The sequence below is a fragment of the Acanthisitta chloris genome, unplaced genomic scaffold, assembly GCF_000695815.1.
Source record: "Acanthisitta chloris isolate BGI_N310 unplaced genomic scaffold, ASM69581v1 scaffold10130, whole genome shotgun sequence".
Classification (NCBI taxonomy): domain Eukaryota; kingdom Metazoa; phylum Chordata; class Aves; order Passeriformes; family Acanthisittidae; genus Acanthisitta; species Acanthisitta chloris.
In genome coordinates this window covers 42,201-67,890 of record NW_008652202.1, presented here as the reverse complement: position 1 = coordinate 67,890, position 25,690 = coordinate 42,201, and the positions used below count along the sequence as shown (strand labels likewise).

The 25,690-nt window shown below is 39.0% G+C and overlaps 1 protein-coding gene across 1 annotated transcript in view; it reads left to right on the top strand.

Moving 5' to 3' along the window:
• Nucleotides 1-187: 187 nt before the first annotated feature.
• The window catches only part of SLC44A3 (solute carrier family 44, member 3), a gene marked incomplete at its 5' end in the record, with an annotated part of 41,085 nt that continues 15,582 nt past the window's right edge, over nucleotides 188-25,690 (top strand). The window contains 10 exons of the mRNA XM_009076404.1: nucleotides 188-295; nucleotides 2,738-2,880; nucleotides 3,459-3,595; nucleotides 5,035-5,128; nucleotides 6,619-6,788; nucleotides 7,340-7,429; nucleotides 8,088-8,212; nucleotides 9,264-9,450; nucleotides 17,388-17,553; nucleotides 23,277-23,433. Coding sequence (XP_009074652.1) covers nucleotides 188-295; nucleotides 2,738-2,880; nucleotides 3,459-3,595; nucleotides 5,035-5,128; nucleotides 6,619-6,788; nucleotides 7,340-7,429; nucleotides 8,088-8,212; nucleotides 9,264-9,450; nucleotides 17,388-17,553; nucleotides 23,277-23,433 — 1,377 coding nt within the window. The remainder of the gene's footprint in view (nucleotides 296-2,737; nucleotides 2,881-3,458; nucleotides 3,596-5,034; nucleotides 5,129-6,618; nucleotides 6,789-7,339; nucleotides 7,430-8,087; nucleotides 8,213-9,263; nucleotides 9,451-17,387; nucleotides 17,554-23,276; nucleotides 23,434-25,690) is intronic.

Here is a 25,690-nt window from a genome sequence, read left to right as displayed (position 1 = left end):
GCGGGGCGGGGGCTGTGCGGGGCGGGCGCAGCGCTCCTCGCCGTGGGCCACCCGCACCGAGCTGCGGGCACAGGTCTGCCTTCCGTACTGTACTCTAACTGTGTCCTGAAATCGCCGCCGTTTGGAGCTGGATTTAATTCCACAGGAAGTTTGTGTTGTTCTATTCTTGACTTTTGTTTCGTTTTAGGAGTGCGGAGATGGTGCTTGGGAACTACGGGAATGGAGACCGGTCGTTTACAGAAAGTGCACAGATACTCTCTGGTTACTCCTCTTCTGTCTTTTCTGGGCTGGTTTGGTGAGCATGCTTTATGTTTTGGAAAAAAAAAAATCAGATCTGAAGTTAATGGGGTTCTGCACAGTGTTAAACTAAATCTAAACTGAAATTGTCACGGGCACAGGTCCCAGGGTTGCACTGGGACAGATCTGACCTTTTCAGTGCTGCAGTGCTTTATTGTGGTGTCTGTCACACAGACTTCTAAGTTCTGCCCAGATGCTTTAGATGCCATGTATACTTTTTCATCAATCGGTCTAGGCTCTGACTGGGCTCTTATTTCTGCTTATCTCATTGCAGTCTTGTTACCCTGCAACATGTCCATCTGATGCTATGTTAAGTCACTATCTGTCCTGTGCTTAGAACAGCATGCAAACTTTTGGGATCAGGCTATGTCTTTCTCAAGTGTGAATGTTTTTTTAATGATGTGTCTGGGTCTAGTCAGGATTCCCGTAAATAAACTTTTAAATTCCATTCCTAGTAACCCTTTTCATGGAAACTAATGCAGAAGAATACCTACACATTTTGAATACAGCATAAGTAGAGGCTGAACTTTGTGAGTAGGCTAGGGTTTTTTTACATGCTGTCTAGTGCTTAGTGCTTTGATCAGTGGAGAGAATGCCAAGAATTAAACCTGTCAAATGGTAAATATTTAGTGTTTTTGTTTGTTTTCTCTCAGTGTTTTTATTGCTGTTTCTGTGAAATAGCTTATTGCATACATGTGTTTGTTTTCTTGTGTTTGATCTTGTTTTTCAAATATTTTAAAAATTGTAGTGAAACTGATTAGTTCACATAGTGAAAACAATTGAAACCACATTAATAACTCTGTGGAAGTGCGAGTAGCTGGCATGTATAGACACACCCCTGCAGCAGTCATACAGACATCTATTACTTAACAGTATTTGTGGCCTGTATCCAGCATTCTGCACTTAGAAAAAACCTCTACCTGCACACAGTGGACCTGCAATGTCCATCTTTAGAAGGAATGCCAGAATGATTCTGAAAGCTAATTGCAGTTGTCACAGTGCCAGCTCGTTTCTCATTCTCCTTCTGAGAACAATTTAATTAACCAATACTTGCTATGTAAACAAACTGGATCTGGAAATATTTTGTTCTTGTAACAGATCACATCCACAAGTAGTATGTCAGCTTTGATGGTGGAGTCTCTACAGAGATGTCCATATTGAGGCAACATTTGCACACAGTCATAATTTTAGTTAGACTGCAAAATAAGAGTCTCCTGTAAGCAAAAATGAGACTACACTGGGATCTAAGGAAGCACATGCTTATGTTTGTGTATGAGACTCAGTTTTTGCCCAGATGCCATCTTTAGTCACAAGTGTTAAAAGTAGAAAAACAAATAAAGGCTCTGAACCTTACATAAGAAAACAGTTGTGCTGGATCTGATATGTGCAATCTGTCTCCAGCACAGTAAATATTCAACCATATCCTTGCATAGTAGTAGTGGTTAATGTGGGCCTGAGAAGTCTTGCTGCTGCCAACAGCTGGCACGTAGCCACAGAGCTTAGTGTATTGTCCTTGGTGTGTGTGAAATGTGATTTGCTCACCATGGGACAGAGGAGAATCACTGAATTCTTTCATAGCTGGAGTGCTGTTAGTAAGCCTTTGGGTAAAGTAGTTCTCAGAACTTCACCAGCTTACCAGCGTCACAGTAGAATTACTGCTTCTTGGCACTTGCAAAAGTTCTTTCCAAGGATTGTTTTGGCCCTCATGGGGTACACAAGGATTTAAGCTGCATTCCTAGACAAGGTGTTTTATATTGACTAAAGATGATTGCTACTTGGCCAGCAGAGGTGCTTAGCTGCCCTCGGGGTTTTCAAGGTGCTGATCTACTGGGACTTTGATCTGACAACCAAACAACCTAAAAAGTCAGGGCAGTATCACCTAAGTCCACAGTGTGGCTCTCTCCGGGTTTTTCACATGTGTTAAAGAGTGCCTTTTCCTGAAATTTTAGGTAACCTGCATTTTAATTATACTTCATGTGTTTAAAAATACCACTGAATAAATTCTCTAGCAGCTTGAAGGGCTCAACATTTCAGCAGGTATTCTGCCCAGGTGTGTCCTGAAAGTGACCCTGTAAAATGAGATGCAGTGAGCACAAGTGATTGAGTGACCTTGCCTAGTGACACACATGAACTTTGGTTAGAGACAGTGTTTAGCACCTTACTAATGCTTTCAGCTTCTTTTAATCAGGACCCCTATCTTTCTTCTCCTGTGATACTCTGCTTAATTTATATACTTTCAACAATAGATGAAGGTAAGATCTAAGGAAATAATGGGGCTAAACTTGTCCATATGACTTGCTCCAACCTTTTGCACAGGAGTGAATTTTAGATTTAACTGTTTGCATCCACAAGCAAAAATGTATGCCTTAAAAGGAGTATTTATTGAATGGGAAGGAAAAGTTATCATAGCATGATTTCACGTGAAAAAATATTTTAACAGATGTTTATAACTGGCTATGCTGTGATGGCTGGTGCTGCAGAAAGACTTGTGCTTGGATATGACAGCTTTGGCAACGTATGTGGTAGGAAGAATACTCCTGTGAAAGGGGCACCTCTTTCTGGACAGGACATGACTAATAAAAAGTAAGTATATCAGATAATGTTCAAATAAATCAAATGTTTGAGAACTTAGTAAGATACACATCTTCTAGCTGTCAGTCATATACATTGTTTTATTGTCTATACATTGTTATGTTGAAAGGCAAAAACCCCCTTGGAATGGTGCAAAATGCTGAGTGAAATAAAAAAAGTTAAGATAGAATTTGAAAATGTTCTACATTGTTATGCGTTATGCTGCCTTCTTCTTAAAGAGGGTCTTAAATGGGACTTTGGCCAAACAGGCAGTCATTCTATATGGCAAACCTTTGTACTTAAGGAAGCTGCATTTTGAAGTTCCATGTCATTCTGTTGAGTCCTTGTAGAATGGCACCCACCCTGACAGCTTCTGATCCTGTTTAAGAACATACTATGTAGTGCAAAAATGTAGCATGTTCTCAAATTGCTTCTTAATTTTTGACTTCAAACTTCATTTTCCATTATACGTGGAAAAAGTTTCATTTCCTTTGTAGCCCTTCAAAAAGATGGAAAGAAAGCTCAGAATTTAAACCTATAAACCCCAGAAAGATTGTTTTTTTGAAAAGAGGATCTCTTTTTCTTTCTAGGTATGTGTTCTTTCTGAATTCATGCAGCCTGGAAATGCAAAGCTTCACAATCAGTTCAATATCCTTGTGCGTGTCTAGTTGTCCACAAGAGCAACTCAACACTTTGGAAGATCTCCAGAGTTTTGCAAGGAATAATGGTGTGCAACGGGGAATATGAATATCTTAGTGTATCTGTGGAACAGTTGAGCAGCTTTCACTTCGTTATTCTTATGTTTCCTACACTAGGGAGTCATATCTTGCCATTAATTTCCTGAACATTCATGGCAACAGAAAATAAAATGTCTTGTTTCTGCTTTATTTCAAAGCCATAGTTTGTACAAATGTATGCAAATTGGAAAGTTGTTGATTCATTCCTGCAGAGTGCTGAGATTACACAGCAGAGAACTGACTGCTGAGGATGAACTAGGGAAGTCTGATGGAGGTACAAGTAGGTGAACAGAGCTATACACTATTTGAGAAACTTCTCCAGTTGGTTATTTTGAATGAAATGAAAACTATGGTGGAAATATTAATTTCCAGGGGTTTAAAACAAGTGGTTTTATCCCTTTAGGCAGCATATCCCAAAGTCTGCAATTCCACCTTGTTGTGGTTTAACCCCAGCTGTCAACTAAGTACCATGCAGCCACTTGCTCACTTCCCAGCCAAACCAAGACATGCCTAGCAATTTTATTTTATTCTGGTGTGCAAGATGAATATGATGTCAGAAGTAGCTATTGTGCAAGAGAGGCAGCTCCAGTTCATTTATGTCCAACATGTAAATAAAATAATCTTCAGCCTAACTTTTATTTCATGGGGTATGTGTAAACTGCAGACCATATGAATATTAGGGGCTATTTTCATTGGAGGTCAGTATTCCATTCTGTTTTGTTTTGTTGGAGTTTCTTTGGCAAGGATTGCTATTCAAATCAACAACATCTGTTTTAATTTAATTTTGGGATAGTTTGCCACCATTTGGTATGTACGGAAAGCTGTAAACACCTGTTATATAAGTATTTTCAGTGTAACTGAATCTAATTGCATCAAATTCCAGCTAAAACTGCTTGCATGTTTATCTCAAGGGAGAGGGAAGTCTTACATTTTGAGTGGCTTGGATGTATCCAGCCTTTCTTTCCCAGAAGTGTTGTATAATGGATCAGAGTATTATTAGCAGAGTACTTGGTAATATTTTGCCTAGGGGCCAGGACAAGTTAAGTTTCTGACTACATATATATATTCTTTTCTAATTCATGAGGGGCCTAGTTCTATTGTAGCTTCTGTCATTTTAGGTTTTTCTCTTATCCTAATGAGCAAGAACTTACAGCTAAGTATGGCACTGTGGAACAAACAGTGTGCCTGCCCCTCAGCAAGGTCAGTAAGTGGTAAATATAGTTAAGTCTAGAAGGCAGAAGATTCTGCAGGGGTTGCATTAGATTTACCCAACTAACTAATTTGTTATTTACATTGTCACTGGAATATCAGGGATGATTATGGCCTGCTAAGGGATCAAAGCAGAAGTGAAAGCTAAACTTAATTGATAATGTGTTTTTCTCTAAAACTTTTACCAATATTAAGTTGCCTTTTCTCTTTTCCCTTTTAGGTTCTTGTCTTTGCATTTACAGCCTGAACATTTCCAGTTACACCCTAAATTCAAAGGCAGCTGAGCTGTGTCCCACACTTCCAGTTCCACCAAGGTAAGAATTACTGGGTACTTTACAACTTCCTTGAGTCCAAACAGCTTCTCATGGGTTGTTACTTCCTCACATTTTCTATTTGACTTGACGCTTTATGGTCAGGGTGGTTTTGCTTTGTTTATTTGTCTTGGTACATGCATCCTTAGAAGTTCTCATATGTGCCTGTGAACATGCCAGTGTTTTGTCCCACAGAATAAACGAGGACTGCATTCCCTCCATTCTTCTACCCTTTAGAGAGTTTTCCTCTCCAAATAGGAGAAAAGCACTCTATATGAGGAATGATTTAATTCCTGCACCGACTTTTGCTCTCTCCCTCAATGCCAAGAAAGAGGGTCTATGATTTCAGGCCTTGCTGCTCATCCTGAACCCAGAAATTTCCATAAGAATAATTTCATAGCCAGCTGTCTTGCAACACAGGTCTGTGGGTGGCTCTGTCTTTATCATTTGTGAGTCAAAAATCTTAAACCCATGATTTTAAGTTCCACTGTGTCATGAAAATACAGCAAAGAATTGGAATTTCTATGTTTGCAGAGCTAAATCGTCAGCTCTGAACAGGAGAAAATGGAAGAACAAAGCAAAGGAGAGGGCAGGAGACATAAAAACATTACATACAGTGGATCAGAGGAGAGCATGTAAATTGATGAAAAATATGGCATGTTTTACTTATTTCTTCAACCTTCTAGTTTTTTTCTGTTTGTTAAGGAACTCAGCAAAGTTAGTCATCTTGCACAGCGATATTTCACAGTAGAAGCAAAGCTAGTCAGAGAAGTTTTTAACTATTGATGACCAAACCTCTGCTTTTTAGGAATGAATATGTCTTTGTTGTAGTGCAGCATAGTCAAAGTGGGACAATGAATAAGCAAGAGGCTTGGCTGAGAGTGCCAGATAGTTTTGTACATAAATATTTGGTGATGCTAATTGTCCCTTGCAAACATTGTTTTGATGTGGCTTCTAGAATGCTTAAATATCATAGAAACAATGCAAAGTGTTTGTGATCTAGAATTATCTACAAGAACATAGGTTGCAGCTATATTAGCATGAGTTTAGGTTTTACATGAACACATGGCAGCAAAGCAGGTGAAGCCAGACTGGAATGAGAATAAGAGCTATGTGCTGATGATGATCAAGATAGCAGTTAATTTTTTTCCCCAGGCTGATCTTGAATGGATATTCTGGTAGAGTGATACAGGTGTGATGCTACTAGGAGTTTATTTTGTAGATGAAACATAAAACTACTATCTGTAACAGGGTGCTTCCATGCCTAGTGCCCTGCTGTGCCAGATGCCGTGTGCAAGGTCTTCTCCTGGGCAGGGAGGATACCTGCCAGGTTACAGATCAGATTGGCCAGCTCTGGCTGCAAAACTATGGTGGGGGTGCTGGTAGAGTATTGGAAAGATCTTGAAAAAGAAAAGTGGAACGGATCTCTGTGGTTTTGAAACTGTTTGTCCAGTAATTAATATTTTTTACCATTTTTGTTTTTAACCTTCCAGTACGTCTTTTCCATTACTTAATCGATGTGTTCCACAAAATCCTGAGTGCTATTCCAAGTATGCATCGATCTTAATAAGTATGGTTAATGAAATGGATGTTTTTCACCGAATTCTGAGTGGAATATTGGCAGGAAGAGATACTGTGATAGGACTCAGTGTCCTTGCACTAGGTAAGTATATAAATGAAGCGTGAACAGTGATATTCAATTACATGGTGGGATTTCAAATGTTTCTATTAACTTTGTATGTTTAATTGTGAAGTGATTTTTTTTCATTTTTTCTGGGCAGAGGTGTTTTTAAGAAGGTGATTGTCTTTTATCAGGAGGCATTTAATAGCCTCATGAAATACAGCTCTATGAAATGCCAGATTCTGTGTTCCTTGATATGGTCATATACCTCATTTCAGGGGACTATAAGAAATTGTTGATGAAAAAAAATGACATCAGCATGAACATTTGAACTTAAGTATTATTGAAAAGCTAATCATTCCCATGGTGAAATATATCAGTTATGAGTTCATTATTAGTTAAGTTACAGGTAACTGTGTGTTTTAAGTGTTAAAAAGGTTGCCAGCTTTACTAAATGCTGTTGCTTTTGAGACCACTGTTTGAAAATAAAAGCCCAAATTCTGCAAGAACCTTAAATTTATATTTAAATTAAAAAATGGTTAAGTTAAATGAATTTTAACACTCATAATAATCTTACTTCATATGTTTTTCAGCCTTGTCTTTTATAATGGTTTTAGCCTTCAGATTCATTCGGACACTTCTGGTCCATACTTTGATTGCACTGGTTGTATTCGGGTTGTTGTGTAAGTATATTTACCATTTGGCATATGCTCAGTTAAATGGGTCGTCTCTCTGAACTGAAGCAGAGGCAGCTCTCCTCTTCTCCATGGCCATCCTCAGTAACCTTCAGCTTACTATAGCCATTTCCAAGCTGAGGCCTGCTTGCTTTTTGGTGCCAAGGTCTGGCTGTACTGTTCCAGCTGCTGAGTGTTGGGATGATGATGTCGTTTATTGTTTTTATAGATGCCTGGAAACAACATTTCTTTTGGCAGATCAATGCAGTTATAAAAATGCTACTGTTTCAAAGAATGTTTAGTGTAGTTTTATATTGCCTACTTAAGAAAGGGAGAACTATGGGCAAGTGTCCAGCTAAAGCTGGTCATTCCATGAAGGTTTTGTACCTCCACAGTGAAACTACATGCCTGAGCTATAGAGTAACTGCAAGAAAACCAAACATTCTCCTGTGGTTTAACCTCAGACTGACAGACCATTATGGAAATTTTCTCTGTGATCACTGATACTGTGCCTCTCTTTGCAAAGAGACAGCATTCCTGAGCTGAGTGTGGGTATGCAGAAGGGTGAGAGACTGAGGAGAGAGGCCAGGCAGGGAGCAGCCTGCCAGCAGCACCGTGCTGCAGCCTGGGACCACTGCCTGCCCTCATGGTGCTCTTGTCTGCTCAGTCGTCTCAGGTGTTCTCTGGTGGCTCTACTATGACTACAGGAATGATCCCAGCACTGAATTGGAAACAGAAAAGGAAAATGTAAAGTTTCTTCTTGGATATGCTATCTTCTCAACAGCAGTTACTGTAAGTACCATTTTACCCTGATGGCAGAGGCTGTAACTTGAAAACTTGTGGGTTTTTTTTAAGTAGTTCTGCAACAATAAAAATAATCTATCATTCCTTTAAAATCTGAAAATAAGAATCAATTATAAGATCTACTTACATGAATTTATATATACTCATAAAATCATAAAATGGTTTGGGCTGGAAGGAACCTTAAAGATAAGATTTCTTTTTTAATGTCCTCTGTAAGTTGTGACCTTCTAATGTCTGCTGATACTGAAGAGGTAAGAACAGTTTCCTTTGTATGCATGTGTGTTCCAGTACAGCTGACTGTTGTTTGCAGAGCTGCAAGTTACAATTCTCTTCAGAGCCAGTGCCTTCTTTCTAGTGCAGGCAAGAAAATGAGCAAAGCAACTGCCACTGGTTGTGTTTATTATTTTGTAGATTCCAACCTCTCTTTTAATTGCTGTTCATGGTCCCTTGTTATATACAAAGAACAGGGGACGTTGTTGGGTTTTTGACTCAGGGTTTTGTTGTTGGTGTTTGGGGTCTTTTAACTTTGGAAAAAAAATAGTTTCGTAAATAAGGTTTCATTTTATGTCTGCTTTGCTTCCATGCATACATAGCTCTCAAATTAGTTTGGTTGTGGACCTGTCCTTTCTGCAGGAAGGGACTAGTTCTCCTACCATTGTGAATAGTGGCAAGTTGACCTGAGTAGAAAGTGTAAATATTCGTGACATGCAGGGTATGTGAAAGCAATGTGTAGCATGTAATGCACGTTTTTGTTTGCTGTAAAGCAAAACAGACTGCTTCCAGTAATTGAATTAAAGTTTTATTAATCCTATTTTGGTTTTAAAAAAAAAAGCAGCAAAGATTTCAGAAGACCAGATTTTAATCCATGGGCTCTTTGAGAATATAGGCAGTGTCTCAGAAAGATTTTCTGATGTGCACTAAGGCTAAAATGCCTTGCTGTCATGTCTTCATGAAATCTGTATCCCCTAATCCCACATTTGATGACTCTGATAATTTTTGTAAAACCTCCAACAATTTGTCTTTTTATTTCCTGTTACAGGTTGTTTTGCTTTCCCTTATATTTGTACTAAGAAAGAGGCTTCAGTTCACTGTACAGCTCTTTCGAATTGTTGGTAAAATCATTGGCAGAATTCCTTTCCTCGTGTTCCAACCACTCTGGACCTTTCTGATTCTCATTGTGTTCTGGGTGTTTTGGGTTGCTGTACTACTTAGCTTAGGAACTGCAGGTAAGTATATGCTTTCCATGTTTTTGACTGAGTGCTATCCATTTCCTAAATTCACTTCATAAATGTTGGACCTCCTGGTGTTAGTGTAAAAAATGCAGGCTGGCACTGTTACATATCTGTGTTACTTGTTCCTTGTATTTCACACTTGTTGGAGTCTTCCACATTGCCATTTTGCTTCTAAATGTGGACTTCAGTTTTGTTATTTAATTTATGAATAGATTGTGGTACGTACGTACAGTATATGTTTGATGTATTTAAATGAAGAAAATAACAGGAGGGAGGAGACAGCTTTTAGTGCAGTTGTTACAGAGTGAGAATGTCCATCTCCTCTGACTATAAATGATGTCGAATTGTCATGGAGGCAGAATGTTGCTTCTCAGCATTCTGACATTGTTGGCACTTGTTCAGTGACAACTGCTGTCATTATTTAGACTGGTACAACAGTATTTGGATTAATCCAGAGATTTTTGCTGTTGTAGGGAAGGTGCTCTGTGGAAAGTCTCAATCACTATGAAACATCTGGAAGAACAGATTTTTAGTATGGAAATGGTATTACTGAGGGACATACCACTGTAAGATGTGTCACTGATTGAACCAGGGTAATTTGGATGCTGTCCCTTGGTCCAACATCACATTATCCAAGTGAAGGAGGGGCTCTCCTTCCATGCAGCATCACCCAAAGAAGTGAAGCTAAACTCTGTGTAGGTCTGGGGATAACTCCTCTTGTAGACATCAGCCTTTATACATGGGAAGCATTATGGTTCAGGGTTTGGTATTTTTTTGTTTTTAATTTCTAGGGCCATTGCTAGGAGCCAGTTGTTGTCCTTTCAGCTGGAGCTTAGGCAGAAGTGTGGGACCATTGCTTATGGTTTTTCTCTTATCTGAAACTAGGCAGTTATTTCTATGTGGAAAACCAAATGCAGCCCAACTCTTCAAATGCTTGTGTGTTGCCATTTTATTTTGTGTTTCCACCACCCCTTGAGATGGTGGCTGCAGTAACTCCTCTGTACGGGCTTACAGATTCCTGCTAGGCCAGAAAAGCCTCCAGCCTTTCTGTACATGAGCCCATTGGGGAAAGCTGGCTGTATTTCCCACCTCCATGGGTCAGGTACTTCACTCCTGTCATGACTGCTTCCATCTCAGTTTCACCCTGTTAATTCTGGCTCTATACAAGACACAATTCACTTGTAACACAAGAGTCTGTGTGTCTGAGTTCATGCTGGCATTGCAAATCTCTCACCTGTTGCTCAGGCTGGTCTGGGATCTGTTTCCCTCCAGTTTTCATTGGAGAGTCATGCAGGTTTGCAGGGATATCTCTATTTCTGCTGTATTTTCCTGAGTAGCTCATGTTTGTCAGAAATTGCTGCTTGAAGCAGTTGGCTGGCTGATCCCTGCTTCTCCTGCAAAAAGGTCAGACCTAGCATGGCCAAATGTCCAACCTTCAGTCTCTTTGTGAGCTGTTCCTCCCCACTAAATAGTCAAGCAGATGAACTTTGATTTAGGTGTCATGGATATTCCTTCTCCACAGTCCTCTGAGCTGGATTTTCCTGTTACAGAATCAGCACTGCGTGCTAGATGCAGCTCTGTGTGGTTGTTAGATTTGTTTTTGCAAAATCTTCATCCCATTTATGCACAGATCAGCCAGGCAGCAGTAACTTGGAAACTGGCCTTGTGGGATAACTTACCACTGCTTCAGACCACTCCTTTATAGAAAGGAGCATCTCCTGAGCTATCAACCAACTGTTCATTTCATGCACCTGCTTGGTTCAGATACAATTTAAGATAGACATTAACTATAGTAATTTTAGTAACAGGTAAATAAAATTAATTGTAACATACAGATTTCCTAAACATATCATTAGCAAGAAATATTAGAGGAAATATTACATCCTTAATGTTAAGCTGAGCCCATTACCCACAGGAACTCTACCCATTACCCGCTGGTACTCTAATATGCACACATAAGGATGCGAAGCTTGCTCTTGTTATATCTAAATTTAGAAATTACCAGTTGAGTCTGCCGTATTCAAAAGCTTTTGGAAATGCAGCAGTCATTAGAAGAGTAGAAGTATTCTAGCTCATATGATAGAAATAGCTTGATTATAAGAGCAGGATGGGGAACCAGTTGGGTATTTCCTGAATGCCTTTACAGACTCTGCACAAAAATAGTGACTTGCACATTATATCCAAAAGCAAGTTCTACATGTATTCACAGGAAAATAAAACCCAATGAAAACTGCATTTGAGAGGCTTTTTATGCTTTTTCCATGGTGTGCCATTTTCCTTCATTGGTTATATTCTCTATTTCCTGCTAGGCGTTTTCATTCAGCTTTCTTTTTTTTCCCCCTCTGCCTGCTTGGAGAGTAGGATTCAAACAGTTTATGACCTGCTGTTACATTCATAGTGCAGCACACATCTCCTGACTCAAAGGTATTTTATTTTTTATCTTCTCCCTACCTTAATAGGAATGCTGATGTTTCCAGCAAGTTATACAAACAGTACAGTACAGAAGGCAGCATAAGCTTGCTGCACAGTAGAGTGATGATAGAGTTTCAGTTTTGAAAGAACTGACTTTTTGCAGATTTAGCATAAGAAGGGAAGGTCACTTCTTGGCACTTAACTATCAATGTATTGCTTAAATGAGGAATCTAGTAAAACATAAGTTTTGACTGAGATCTTTTGACAGGCTATTTTTAGTGTAGGTGTCAGTCCTTGTAAGATTTTTCTGTTAGCAGCCTGTTAATATTTAGAAGAGAATGTGCAATTTGGTAAATAATCTAAATCCATTCTAAGTTGCATGAATGCAGGTAGAAAAATGCCACACTGCGTATTGGATAATTTTTCTGGTTAAAACTCGATTGTATTTATTTCACCTTTTGCATTTATAATTGTCCTTTTTCTTAAGCTGTCTGTGCCAAATGATGCTCTACAAGTATACCGTGGGCTCTTGGCGAGGTGCAGGGCTGAGACGCTCCTGGGGCGTGGGATGACCTGCAGCAGTGCCCGTGCCCACGAGGTGCCGCTGGAGCAGCGCGAGAAGGTTCCACTGCCTCTGCTCGGCTCTTGGCTCTGCGCACGGGTGGGACGCTGCTCCCGGGAGATACACGGGAAACAAAGGCCATTTGATTCCTTTAATAATCTGGGCAGGTAGTGATGGATTGTTTGATCCAGCCCTCAGGTTGAGGAGGTTTGTACAGGTGACAAGAGGTCGGTGTCAGCAAGATAGCTGCTTGGATTTCCAGCTCCTTACTCTACCTCGGATTTGTTTTGCTGTTCAAAACTTGAACAAACGAACGGTAGACTAGGTTTGGTATTGAAAATATTCCATTAGATTGCATTTCAAATTTTCAGCCCAAGTGTGAGTCCTCTGAAGTGCTGCCTATTAAAGCAGCTCGCAGTAAAGTAGCTCACTGGGGATTGTTTTGCTGTTCTAGGATGGCTGGTACTTCCATATCTTGTAACAAAAAGTACATACAGTACTGTATGGTTAATAGTGCACTGGCAGAACAGCTTTGTATTATTTATTACTTTTCTACAGTTGTCCTGTGAATTAAAGACATTTCTTTGGATTTTGAGTTTTAGGGGCTTTTTGCAACAGTACTTTTCTGAAGATCTCCCAAGATATGTTCTCTTACAGAGCAGTTTGATTTCTTCATTGACAAATAGTTGCCTATCCAGGATTCAGTTTGTAAAATACGGGTGATGATTTTCTTGGGTTTGATACTTTGACTTTTTCTTCTCAGAAATACATTTTCTGGGACTGTGCAGGCTGTATTTTAAATGGAAAGCTGAAAAAAAGAAATGTTTACAAAGACATTAGTCTTTTGTCTGATTTGGAGAGATGGGTAAATGAAATTGGCTTGCTGCTGTGCTGCACCTGTTCTTAACATTTTCCTTGAATCTTCACTAGTTATATAATATTTATGGTGTCTCTGCATTTTACAGTTCTGGAGCGCTTGATCCTCACTTCAGCTGTGGTGCACCTGATCGTTATGCGACCATGCAGGCACCTTATTTACATCCCTTCCAAAAGTTAGTGTTACTGTGAGACAAAACTAACTTCTTGGGAGCTGTAGAAAACTATAGCCTGCACTTGGAAAGGTACTTATGCACATGACTAATTTGAAACACGTGGTTAATCCTGTTAAAATCCGTGGAACTACTTACACATTTTAAGGTAGGCACCTGCCTAAGTACCTTGGTAATTCAGAATCTGTAAGTGCAGCAGAGACTGAGTGAATTCCAGGCCTAGAAAACTAGGAGAAATGCCAGGGCTTCATGAGACTTTAGGCAGTACAAGCAGTGGCACCAGTTAGAACCATTAGCTGGCTAAGAATGGAATTCAGCTGTGCTTTGGAAAAGCTGATATGTCTTAGGGTTATTGAGTTTTACTGTTTGCTAATTCGTGAGTATTTCACTGCAGAAGTGAAGTGGCTGTGTGGCACAGCAGAGCATGTTTTTCAACCTTCCAGCGTGGAGGAGCTGTGAGGTCCACGTGGCATAAATACTATGCATGTAATGTGGGATGAGAAGGTGGTGTGAGATTTTCGTGTAATGAAGGTGCATCCTACAGGCAACTGAGCAGTAAAACTGCCACATAAAGCTGTGCAGTAGCAATCCCGGCAATAAAAATGTATTTCCTGCAGGGGCCTTGGCATTCCAATTACAGTCAGCTAGCTTAGCTGTAAGTACCACTACATGGAAAAACACTACATAAAATAACAGAATGAATTCTGTCACAGGAAGCATGGAGAGTCAGTATATGATGCCAGAACCTTTCCTCACTTAGCTGTGGGAGTGGCGCATCATATTTTCATGTTAACAGGAACTGATAAACTGGCTCTTGGTATTTTCTTGTCAGTGGCTCTTTGTTTCTGATAAGGAATTTGCTGGTCTAGACTTCCCAGGAATTTTTGTCTCTTACAACAGCCTACTGCTGCAGGCATCAGCAAAACCTCGCAGCAGCAGCAGCAGTTGCTGAGTAAGAACATCTGACATAAGTCTGGAAGAATCAGAATGCAGCTGATGGTGCTGCATGTGCTCACTGACTGTTGTATCCTTGCATTGCTGTGCTGACTGCTGTAGTGACACAGCACTGGGCTGGGAAGTCACACGGAGAAGCTCTTCTGAGTTCTGCTGTAATCACTTGTGCCTGTTTGCATTGTTAACATCACTTCTTTTCAAGTATTTTCAGCAGATCAACACTTGTACTGATCAGAGGTTTCCAGATTTGATGATTTCAGCTGTGGGGACTTCAGTTCTTTACTGACATTGTAATGTTATCACTAAGAGTGTATAGTACACCAGAAAGATTTGTGATTATGTAGTTGGAGAAAAATATTCTGTTGAAAGATTAAGCCATATTTCAGGGCTTTGTTGAAAATGTTTAGTTCGTGTAAACATGAATCACAGTGGAGTGATGAGGGAAAATGGCATATACTTTTCTCAACAGGGCATCTAGGATAGCTTCAAAGTTTATCTGAGCTACTAACACATAAAAATAGCATTGCATGTAGTTCTGTTGGCAAAATTGTGCATGTCTGGTGGGCCCAGAACACAGGGAGTCAGTCAGATACAGAAGTTTACATTGGTAAACAGATTTCTGTGAAGTGACAAAAACAGTTTACTATACCTGGACAGCAAAGCAATTGATGGTGAACTCACAGGTGGCTGTGCCTGATTTCTATGCAGCAGAGCACAGCACTGTGCACATGCACATGTATAAGGTTAGCCAGGAAAGACAGAGCTATTACTGTTGTTACTGCAGGTAGTTATTTCAGTAGGCTGGTAAAAAGCAAAAAGAATTAATTTACTGTACATACATGTATCAGTCTTTATGGCAAAACTACAGAAGCAAGGCCTGAAAAGGCCTATTTTGAAAAAGAAATGTTCAGGTGAATTGTATGGTGGAAAATGTGCATAATTCTGCTCCAAAATTGCTTAACATTTTTGCATAAAAATGGAGAAGTAGGAGACCATGTATTTCATTGACCTATTGCTTGCTTAGGTTCCTGCAGTTAAGGGCTACAGGCTGTGGATAGTGAGTGTACTTGGCTAATTGTGTGTGCTGCAGGAAAAGGCAGTCTAGAGCCTCTGGAAGAACTAAGGGAAATGAAAAATGCCTTGAATTCAGAATTACATAGTGCCTAACTTATTTTAATTACTTACATAAATGATTCTGTCCTCAAAAATTCCCTTTAAAAATGGTTTTGCAGACTTAAAACCAGGGAGGCACAGGATGGGGGGGAATAGCAGAGAGTTTGTGAGAAGAGATCTGAGGAGTAGCTTTTTCACACCATCAAGCATTTTGCATTTCACAGGCTTAAAATATATTCAAATATAATGGAAGCAACAATATTTCTGTGAATGACCAACCATACAGCTCTGCAAGAGCTTGCCTGTTCAGCTAAAATTGTTAATCTCTCAGAAAAGGAAATATCTAGAACTGTGTCTCTGTTATACACCCATGTAGCCTTTTTTGATCCTTTCAAAGCACTGCAAAATAATGTTGCAGTATTTCTATGGGGTAAATGAATATTTTTTTCATAATTTACAGACAGCTAGACCTTAGTCCTGAAAACTTAAAAAGCTTGTCTAAACCTGATGGTATGGCTGAAACAAATCTTCACTGTTTCTACTTTTAGTTATTATTGAGTATGAAGTCTGTAGCTATAGAAAAATAGCCCAGAAGTGAGCCATTTCCAAGATAGCTTTGTATATGTGGTGGTTTTGAACTTGAAGGTGGTAGGTTGTCCTGTGGAAGAACACACAGTCATAGTATCATTTAGGTTGGAAAAGACCTTTCAGATCATTGAGTCCAGCTGTAAACCTAACACTGCCAAGTCCACCAAATGAATACATGAACGATTAAAGCTTTACTTATATTGCTGTTCTAGCAGTAATAGCCAATTCTATGCCTCAGTTTGTTATTTCTTTTGTGGAGTTAGAATAAGAAGTTACTCACCTCCAGAGATTGTTTTATTCAGTGGACATGTTTGCCTTAAGGTTAATAGACTTAAGGCTTGGTAAAGGTAAAAACCCCCAACATTATGTACCTGGAGACCTTTCACTAAGACCAAATATCCTAATGCCATTGTCCCCTGACTGGCCTTCAGAGTCAAGTGCCATAAATAGGGTTGCACAGAGAAAGGTCTGATTGCCAGGTAATCTGAGTTGCCCCCACCTTTTGTGAAAAGCCATCTACTGAACACGGAGTAATTCTTTGGTAGTAGCAAAAGTGGAAGCAATGTTTTTTAGCTTGAGTAAGTGAATTTGTCAATGTTCCTGGATACAGCAGTTACACTGGAGCATATGCTACCATACAGATGTCTGCTCTTTTTTTTTCCCCCAGAGAGGCCACCTTTATGTGCCTGTGTTTTGCACAAAGATTGCAAAGTATAGGGAACAGAAAACTAGTTGCCATGGTTCTAATTAGTAATAGCAATTAAAATAATTGTTTTGTTTTGTTGCAACGGTCCATTATGCATCCTTAATATTTTTCTGCAGTCTTTCTCTTTTGCTTCTTAGAGAAAAAAGCCTAAAGCATTTAACAGCTATTAATTTCTTTTAAATTTGAATGAAGAAAATTAAGATTTCATTTACTTCTGAACTATTTGATTACTCAAATCTTGAGTAATGTCTTCTCAGAAATCTTTGCTAATTTGTAGCTATCCTCTTGACTTGATTGGCAGCTGTGTCTCAGTCCCAATTTAAATGCAAACTCATGCTTTTTTCAAATTCCATTTGAATTACGAGATGTTGTCTAACTTTGTTAGAACGGATAGAATTAAATAGCATCTGATTTTTGTTTTTTTGAAGTAATTTTATTGAAGAAAATTAAGAGAAAGGGTACAGAAGCACTTATATGTACTTCCTCCCCCTGCCCCCCACCTTGTCTGGTATGTTATAATAATACAATGGTGTGATCCCAACTTCAGGTACTGCACAGTCTACTTCAGGAGGACAAGTAGAATACAGAGCTCTGTCTGGAATTTGCTACTTGACATGGTATCATTTCGTTGGCCTTATCTGGACTAGTGAATTCATTCTTGCCTGTCAGCAAATGGTGATTGCTGGGGCAGTGGTTACTTGTTATTTCAACAGGTGAGTGCAGATTTGCCCCCGGATGGTTTTGGGAATTTTCCAGCATTTAATTTCAAACTTTTTCTAGGTAAACTAGTATCAAATAGGCTGCAATTTCTGTCAATATGTGGAATTCAATTCACTATAAAATAATGTTGCTTATTGCAAGATCTTGAGTAAACTTTTACAATGTATATGATACTAATATGGCTCACCCATATTGCTGGAGTTACCAGGCCAAACTGAGCCTTGGTAAAAGCCATTAGAACTCAGCTGACCCTGGTGGAATTACCATTCAGAAGGCACAGGCTGCATTTGACCCTTTTCCAGGAGACTGTATTAACTCCAAAAGGAGATGCAATATATAGCTCCTTGGTAATTTCATGTGTTCCTAAGTAGTTTGACCTCTTTGTAAGTGTTCATCCCTGCTCTGGGTTTCCATTTGTTCTGGCTGCATAACTGCCTGGTCTGTTACTCTTTTTTTCATTCTGTGCATATATTTTCAGTTAACTGTAAATGCTTTCACACCACTGTCAAGTGTTTAGAGATGTGTAAACAAACTTCCTTGAATTTTATATTGCCCTGGAATGTAAATGTGAAGGAAATGAGGAAAAGTAAAATGAAATTAAATTGGATTCATACACTCATTGCAGGGCAAGATTCAAATCTCACAATACATTCTTGAGTTTTTTGACAATGAAGAGAGAAGTATCCTGATAGCATTTTTCCTCATAAGTACTTAATGAACTCTCTTATCATTCATTATTACTCTCTCCTTCTATGCCCAGTGATGAGATTTTCTGATCTGTGAAAAACTCTGGCATTTTAAGGCATTTTTTCATTTTGTATTAGAGGAATATGGTGATAGTCTCAATTTGTTGAAAAATTAACCCTTGAAGATGTGAGAGTGAAGCAGGAAGCCTGGTAGGAGAGAGTCTGGGAACCTTGGAGCACTGGTGGCAGCTGCCCAGGACCATCCAGCCTGGACAGCTGGGAAGGGAGGCTATGGACTTTCCCAAAACCTAGGAAGCATGTTGCTGTTGAGGGTCTCCAGAATGTATCCCTGGATGTTTTGGTTGTTGATTGAGAGGTCTGCTGATGGAAAGTCTCCAAATGGTGTGTTCATCTCTGCCCAGCAGAGACACCAGGATGGACTCTGCCTGTGGGAGTGGCTCCATTAGGATTTCCTGCAGCTGTGCTGCTCCAGCCAAAGCAGCAAGGCAGAGAGACCTGGTAACAGCCAGTGTCCACCACTGTTTTAAGCAATGTTTTGTTATCCTATGCAAAAAGCCCAGTCAGGGCAATGTTTAACACGTGTGTCAGGAGCCCATCCCTGACAGGATTCTCTACGCAGCCAACAGATATGCCACTGAACTGGTGCCTAGGTAAAAGAGCAAAAAAACCCTAAAATATTGATCATGCAGAGTGACATAGTCTCACACTACTATTTTACATACCATGATAGGATCTGAAAAGGTAGGAACTTGCATTTCTGATGTCATCTCCTTTTTCCCTGTTGCAGCTCTAAACACAAGGAACTCTCATGGCTGTGCTGCATTGGATAGTGGGCTGCTCTTTTTTTCTAAGCACATTGATGTGCCTCAGCTTCAGCAGCCAAGGCACTAAAGATTTATTTCAACTGGCTTGAGAAGGCATGGGAAAGTAAAGCAGTTCTGCTGAGTTCCTGGACTGTGTACTGCAGTGCATTTTGGTACAATACACCATATAAACCCCCAAGACAAAGGCACTGTCCCTATCTTGTTCACACAGAGCAGGGAAGCACCTGTAGAAACCACTGTGATGACATTTACTGCTCTGTTAGAGGCTTCCGCTTTCCAGCTATTTTTTACTGCTGCAGGAACTGGCTGTGGAGTACGGAAGGTTCCTGCTCCCAGTTGTACTGAAATAATTTTGTACATCTACCATCAAGCTCTCCTCTTGCTTGCCAGGTGACATGTACTGTGCTGAGAGAGTTGTGCTTGGAAGGGAAAATGCAATTTTTATGTGGTGGTGGTGATGGCTTTTCCTGGACTTCAGGCTATCAGCACAGGTCTGCAGAGTTGCAGAGCAGTGCAGGAATGGGGAGAGGGTGGGTAGCTGCAGGAGCACTCACACCAGCAAGGGCAAGGGTTATCTCAAGCTGTTCCAGCAATTCTGAGCTTGTTTGCTGTGTGTTTTTAATGTATTCCCTGGGGCAGCATCATAAAGGCATGTCACAAGAGTTTGTTTATGATACCTTACAGAGAGGCTTTCTTCTTCGCTCATAAGTGCTCCGAGGAAATGGCATGGCCTTTCCCTGCGGAAATCTCCTTCCACAGCACACACAGCGATGTGCTGCATGGCCAACAGCCACAGTGGAGTTGCAGATGGAGAGGGCAGAGGCTCATTTTAGCATGGTGTGCTTAGGTATTGTATATGTGTTTACCTTTTCAGGGAGATGAGGCTTTTCACATCTCTGCAATTAAAGGAAGATGATGTGGTAACCTGATCCATGTCACAGGTGTCACTGTCCTGTCCATGTTTGAGCTTATTTATTAATTGCAGTGCATGTATGTCACTGCACAGGTTTGAAACTGAGGAAGTCTATAAGCATTTGCAGGATTGGCATTATCCACCTGAGTAAGGTGTTCAGTACTACAACTTCCAGCAGAGGTGAAATACATACATCTCCTAGGAAGTCAAAAGATGAGGTTTATGGATTTGCACCAATGTCATTGAGAGATGAACTGGGACAAGTTTTTAAAGGCTTCCTCTGCCCTTTTCAGATATATCTGCAATATTTATGAGCATCTTTTGCCCTATTTACATACTTGACCGAAAAGAACCATCAGCATGTGTGTAGTCAGAGCTGTCCCATCTGGTTTGAAGATCAGGTAAAAGGGCAGTTGGAGTGTGTATACTCTTTTAGTCTGATAATGTCTCTTTTATTACAAATCTTATAATTCATTACATTTGTTTAAAAACTGAGATTCATATTAACCTGAGGAATATCAGATTCATTCCTTAACACTTTTAAAGTATTTTGTACTAAATCTGGTTTTAGGCAGTCTTTGAAACAGATGAGGCAGGAGTGAAGAAAACTGTAAGCACAACTCTGAAAAGGACAGGTATTTAAAGAAATTAAGAAATGCCATTTTTTTCCCATTCAAATTTCTATGTCTGTGTATGTCAAGATTTTTTATTTTCACAAAAAGAGTTTTTCAAATGAAAGCCAAGATTCATGTAAGATCATTTGATTCAAAGAACTTAGTATTAAAAAAGGTATTGAGTGTCACAGAGCTCACAAAATAAAGACAGTTGGCAGCACTGAAGAAAGAAAATTATTAAAATGTAATGTGATATTGAGTACAGCTCCACAGGATTTTAGTATAGTGCTGTTGAATGTAAATCAAACAATCTCACAGTAACACAGAATAGAAATACCAAAGAGGAAAAACAAGCTGTCGCTCTACTCAACCAATTCTATCAGGCAGATTCCCAGTTGTCCCTGATGCCTTGTGTGCATGCAGAGTCTACATGCCCAGAGTTCACTGCACAATATGAGCTGCCTACAAAACTTCATGTGTGTGTCTGACTGTATATTTGTGCTAAAGTCACTTCAGCATTGCAGCCATATAATGTACGAAGGTGGGTGAAACTTCATCCTTAAGGGTAATGGGAGTAGGTGGATGATTGAGCCAATCTTAAGCTTGTTTTAGAGTCACAAGCATCACCTGTTGCTGTGTTCAGCTAGTTGGTTTCCTATGTTCCCTAGTCGGAGCCATAATTACATGGAAAATCTTTTCTTTTTCTAATCTGCTTGGAAGCAAAGCAGGAAGCCTTGTCAAACCCTGTTCTTGTGAGAATTCCTTTGCTAGGGGAGGAAGGTGTTAAAAAGCATCCAAATGTGTACAAGTTTATCTAAACTAAACTTGAAATTTTGATATTCTTGCTCATTATTCAGTCTTGTTAAAAAGATAAAACCTCTTCTTCATTTTTCTCTTCAGTAGCAAGTATATTATTAACACAAGAGTAAACTTTCTCCTTTCTGTATTTCTTATCCCTAGTTAACATTTAACTTTCAGAAATTTAATCTTTTCTATTCCAAGACCAGACTGACACTGCCATATGTGAGGTAGTGTCCAAGGGAGAAAGAAACAAAGGTTCGATATGGATAGAATAACTGGATAGAATGGATATGGATAGAATAACTCACCTATAGAATAAATGGATAGAATAACTCACCTATATTGCAATGTATGTGTTTCTAATCCAGAAACCTGATGAGTTCAAAAAAAACCCCAAACTGTGTAAAATTCCACTATCCCCCAAGCTGTTCTCCTAGTTGTAAGACCAAAAATAATAAATGCAGCAACTGCTTTGCTGGAATTTCCTATTTAAAATAATGTGGTATGTATTAAATACAACTTCTCAGCTGCAAAGTATTCAGTGCTCTGAATGAACTGCAGTGATACCTTCAGGATTCTTGCAGAACTGTAATACCTATCTTGAAACAGTGTGTATGATTTAAATCCTTGCTCAAGCAAGGATTTAATAAAAATAGGTTTTTAGAGCTTTTTAGCCCCAACCAATGCCTCTTCTTGGTACCTTTTTATTTTTTAATTTTTATGCAAACTATTCAAGTTTCAGTATAACAGAGGTTTTGAAGGAATCAGTTCTGAAAATAGGACCTTATTTGTGATATGAAGTTTGGTCTTTACTTAGCTAGTTAGTCAAACTGCTGCTGATTCTGTTGCCTCAGTAAATTTTTCAGGGTTGGGCCAGTTGTTTAAGAGTTGCTTTATAAAAGGGCTAATTATGACCACTGAGCAGTGAGGGGTTTTTTAGTACTATGAAACATTTTTGAAGGTTATGTTAATCTAATTGGGGGATTTTTTTACAGCATTTGACAAGGAGTGTCTTAAAGTTGGTTTCTTGGGGTTTATAAAAATTCTTAAGAGCTGTGTCATCCTACTGTCTGTAAATGACTGACATTAAACTGACCTTTAAAAAGGAACAGAGAAAATAAAACTTGTATTTCAGCCAATTTTTTGTCTTTGCTTTTTGATTTTGGCAGGCATTATTTCTTCAAAACAAAACAGGTTAGTGTGCAGTAGAACTTCAAGTTTTTTTGGGCAAATAATAATTCTAAACTTAGAGTGTGATGTTCCTTGTTTGTGTATTCCATTTTAAAAGAAATCCTGTTCAGTGAATACAAAACCAGCATTAATCATTTGAACAAAATTTGACCAAATTGCAGCTAGAAAAGTAGATAGTAGCTCTCGATTTTACGTGTGAGAACTTGTGATTTTTTTTTCTAGTTTTAATTTTACCATTCAAGAAGAAGTAGTGGATTCATTTTTTCAGACTAAAATCTTGCAGAAGCAACTATCAAATAAAAGATTGCAGAGAACAAGAGAAGGGACAGGAACTGAAGAGTGGTGTTCAAGGAAATATTCTCAGACATTATTCACTTAGTTCTGCTATTTTCCATTGTAGGTTTTTATTTGCTAGATATTTTTCCATTACAGAAAATAGTCACTGCTTAAGAATTAAACTAATCCAATCAAAGTTATAAACTTGGCTGCTTTCCTTTTGGACTAAGGTGAACATTCAGATGAAGTCAATAGAAAACCTGGAGTAGTTCAAGTGGGAAAGGAGATACCAGTTTAATCCTTTATATTTCCAAATACTGAAAAGACACAATGTTTATCTTCTTAAAGAAGTTTCTAAACCATTTTAAAATTGTTTGTTTTTCTTTCTAGAAATAAAACCAATCCCCCGTCCCACCCAGTCCTGTCTGCCATATCAGTTCTTTTTTGCTACCATCTAGGAACTGCTGCTAAAGGCTCATTTCTAATCACAATACTGAGAATACCAAGGATTGTTCTCTTGTACCTCTATAATATCCTAAACCAAAAGGTAGGTATATACTTCTGAAACACTATTAAAATAGTAATTAAAAGGTGAGATTCATGAAAAAAAAATGAAGAATGTATTTCTTGCTTCAAAACGGATGATATTACATGGATTCTATATTTTATCCTGTTTTCTCCATTAAGGAAGCTTGTTTTTTATCTCAGCTCAGGTAAAAGTGCTTCCTTTTTTCTCTCAACTCAGGTATTTTTAAAAGCAGAAAATACCAATATTAAAACCCACCTTTGTTTAGAGTTAATATATAAAGGTTTTTATGAAGGATAAAGGGAAAAATAGGCAGAATGCTCTATTTAAAATTATATGCATCATAAGCTTTTAAAAAGCAAAAGTAAGAATATTATTGTTGAATATAAGATATTATAGAAAATATTTCATCTACCTTATAATATGTGAAAAAAGAATGATTCCTGATATATGGGTACCCAAACCACATATTTTTAAATACTTAAAACATATATCTGAACTGTTCTGAATGGTTTTTTGCCTTCTTTCTACCTTTCATACATCTCTATATCTATTATCTTCTGCTGGAAACATACTGCTGCAGTTTGTGCTGGCACTTTGGCAAGGAGAGAGGGCTGTCATGAGTGCACAGCTCTGATTTTAGGAGAAGATTTAGGCAGTTTTTAAATGTATGCCTTTCCCTCTAGGGTTTACCTTAGTTTTGAAGCATGTTATGTATAATTATGACAGGGAATTTACACTGACCATCCCTGGTACCTGTGAGGCATGTGTTGGGTGTAGGTCATGAGTGCTTAAATAAAAGCCTCTTAAAATAAGATGCTCAAAAGATGTATGTCTGGGTTTGCATTGGTTTTGTAAGAAAGTTTTGGGTATAAAACTTGGTGAGTTGTGTCAACTAAGAACTTTGTATAAAGGTGACAGGTGGAATGGCTTAGAATATCTTCTGCCTTTAGAGGAAGCAGGTTAAGTGGAGTTGCTGAGTACATGGTTTTGTAATCTGGATAGCTGTAGATTTAATTAGCAAAGAAAGATGATGTGTCTGCAGCAATGTGCTACAGGCTCCTTTAGGTCCAGTTCACAAGCATTCAGCTGAGGATGTGACATGACCCACAGCTGTAACTGCTGCTAAAGAGACTTAGAAAGTGCTCAGTCCAGCTCATGTCCACAGGCCACAGAAGGATCTCCCTCCAGAGTAACCTTACTCCATCCCATGGGAGAAAGGACATGCTGTGGCCTCTTTCCATTGAGGTCTTTTCCATAGAGGGCCAGAGTAGTGGTACTAAAGGATGGAGAAGTGATGCTGCAGTCTTGTAGAGCTCGCCCAGACTTTGCCACCCTTGCAAAAAATGCTGCTGTTCTCTGCAATCAGAGGAAAATTCAGGGGCTGCAAGCTTGCAGGTGAATTTACAGATGTTTTCTACACAGCAGCCTTCAAGCAGAACTGGAGAGGAGATTGAAGTCCCTTGCATCTAGGCTTTTAATAAACAGCACTTACTGAGACAATACAGTTTTAGTAAAATCATCTCTCCAGCACTACATGACCAAGGTGAAGTATTTCCCTGTCCAGAGTTTGCATGTACAGTCACCATTTGAAGGAGTTATTCCTGGAATATTTTAATGAACCTTTTTTGAAAAAAAATTGGAAGGTACATGGTTTCTTTATGAGCAACAGTAGCTGAGGGGACTTGAGTTTTCATATAGTGACTAGAAGATCTCTGCCTTCAAAGACAAAACAGAAACATTCTGACCTCTGGAAAAACAAGGTTAAGAAGACACAAGTATCCCTGAACTGAATTTCCTTTTTTTGAGAAAAACAGTTAAATTTGGAAGGCTACCATGGCTACCAAGATGTCTTTTTCTTGTCTTTCTTGGTAAATCTTAATGTGATGAACAGTTCTGAGCTCATGATGTGATGAGGGTGTGGAGACATGGAACAAACACTGAGCTTGACTGCTGTTTTTAATATGAAATTAAGATAGATCAATGATCTGTGAATAGTCTGTTCTAATACAATGTTTTTCTTCCTGAAAAATGAATGTATACTCTGAGTCAAAACACATACATATACATATAAGCCCTTCTGCCTATTCTTTTATTTTTGTTTATTTCAGAACTGTGGAAGTTTTTTGATAAACAAAAATTAACAATCTGTCAGTGTACTCCCTGGTCACTGCAGAGTACTGTAAGGGTTAGTGACTTGCCTGCCTGTTTTGCTCTACAAGCAGCTGTTAGCTCACAAAAGCTGCTTGCAGCACTTATTTTCTTTTCCCAGACAAGA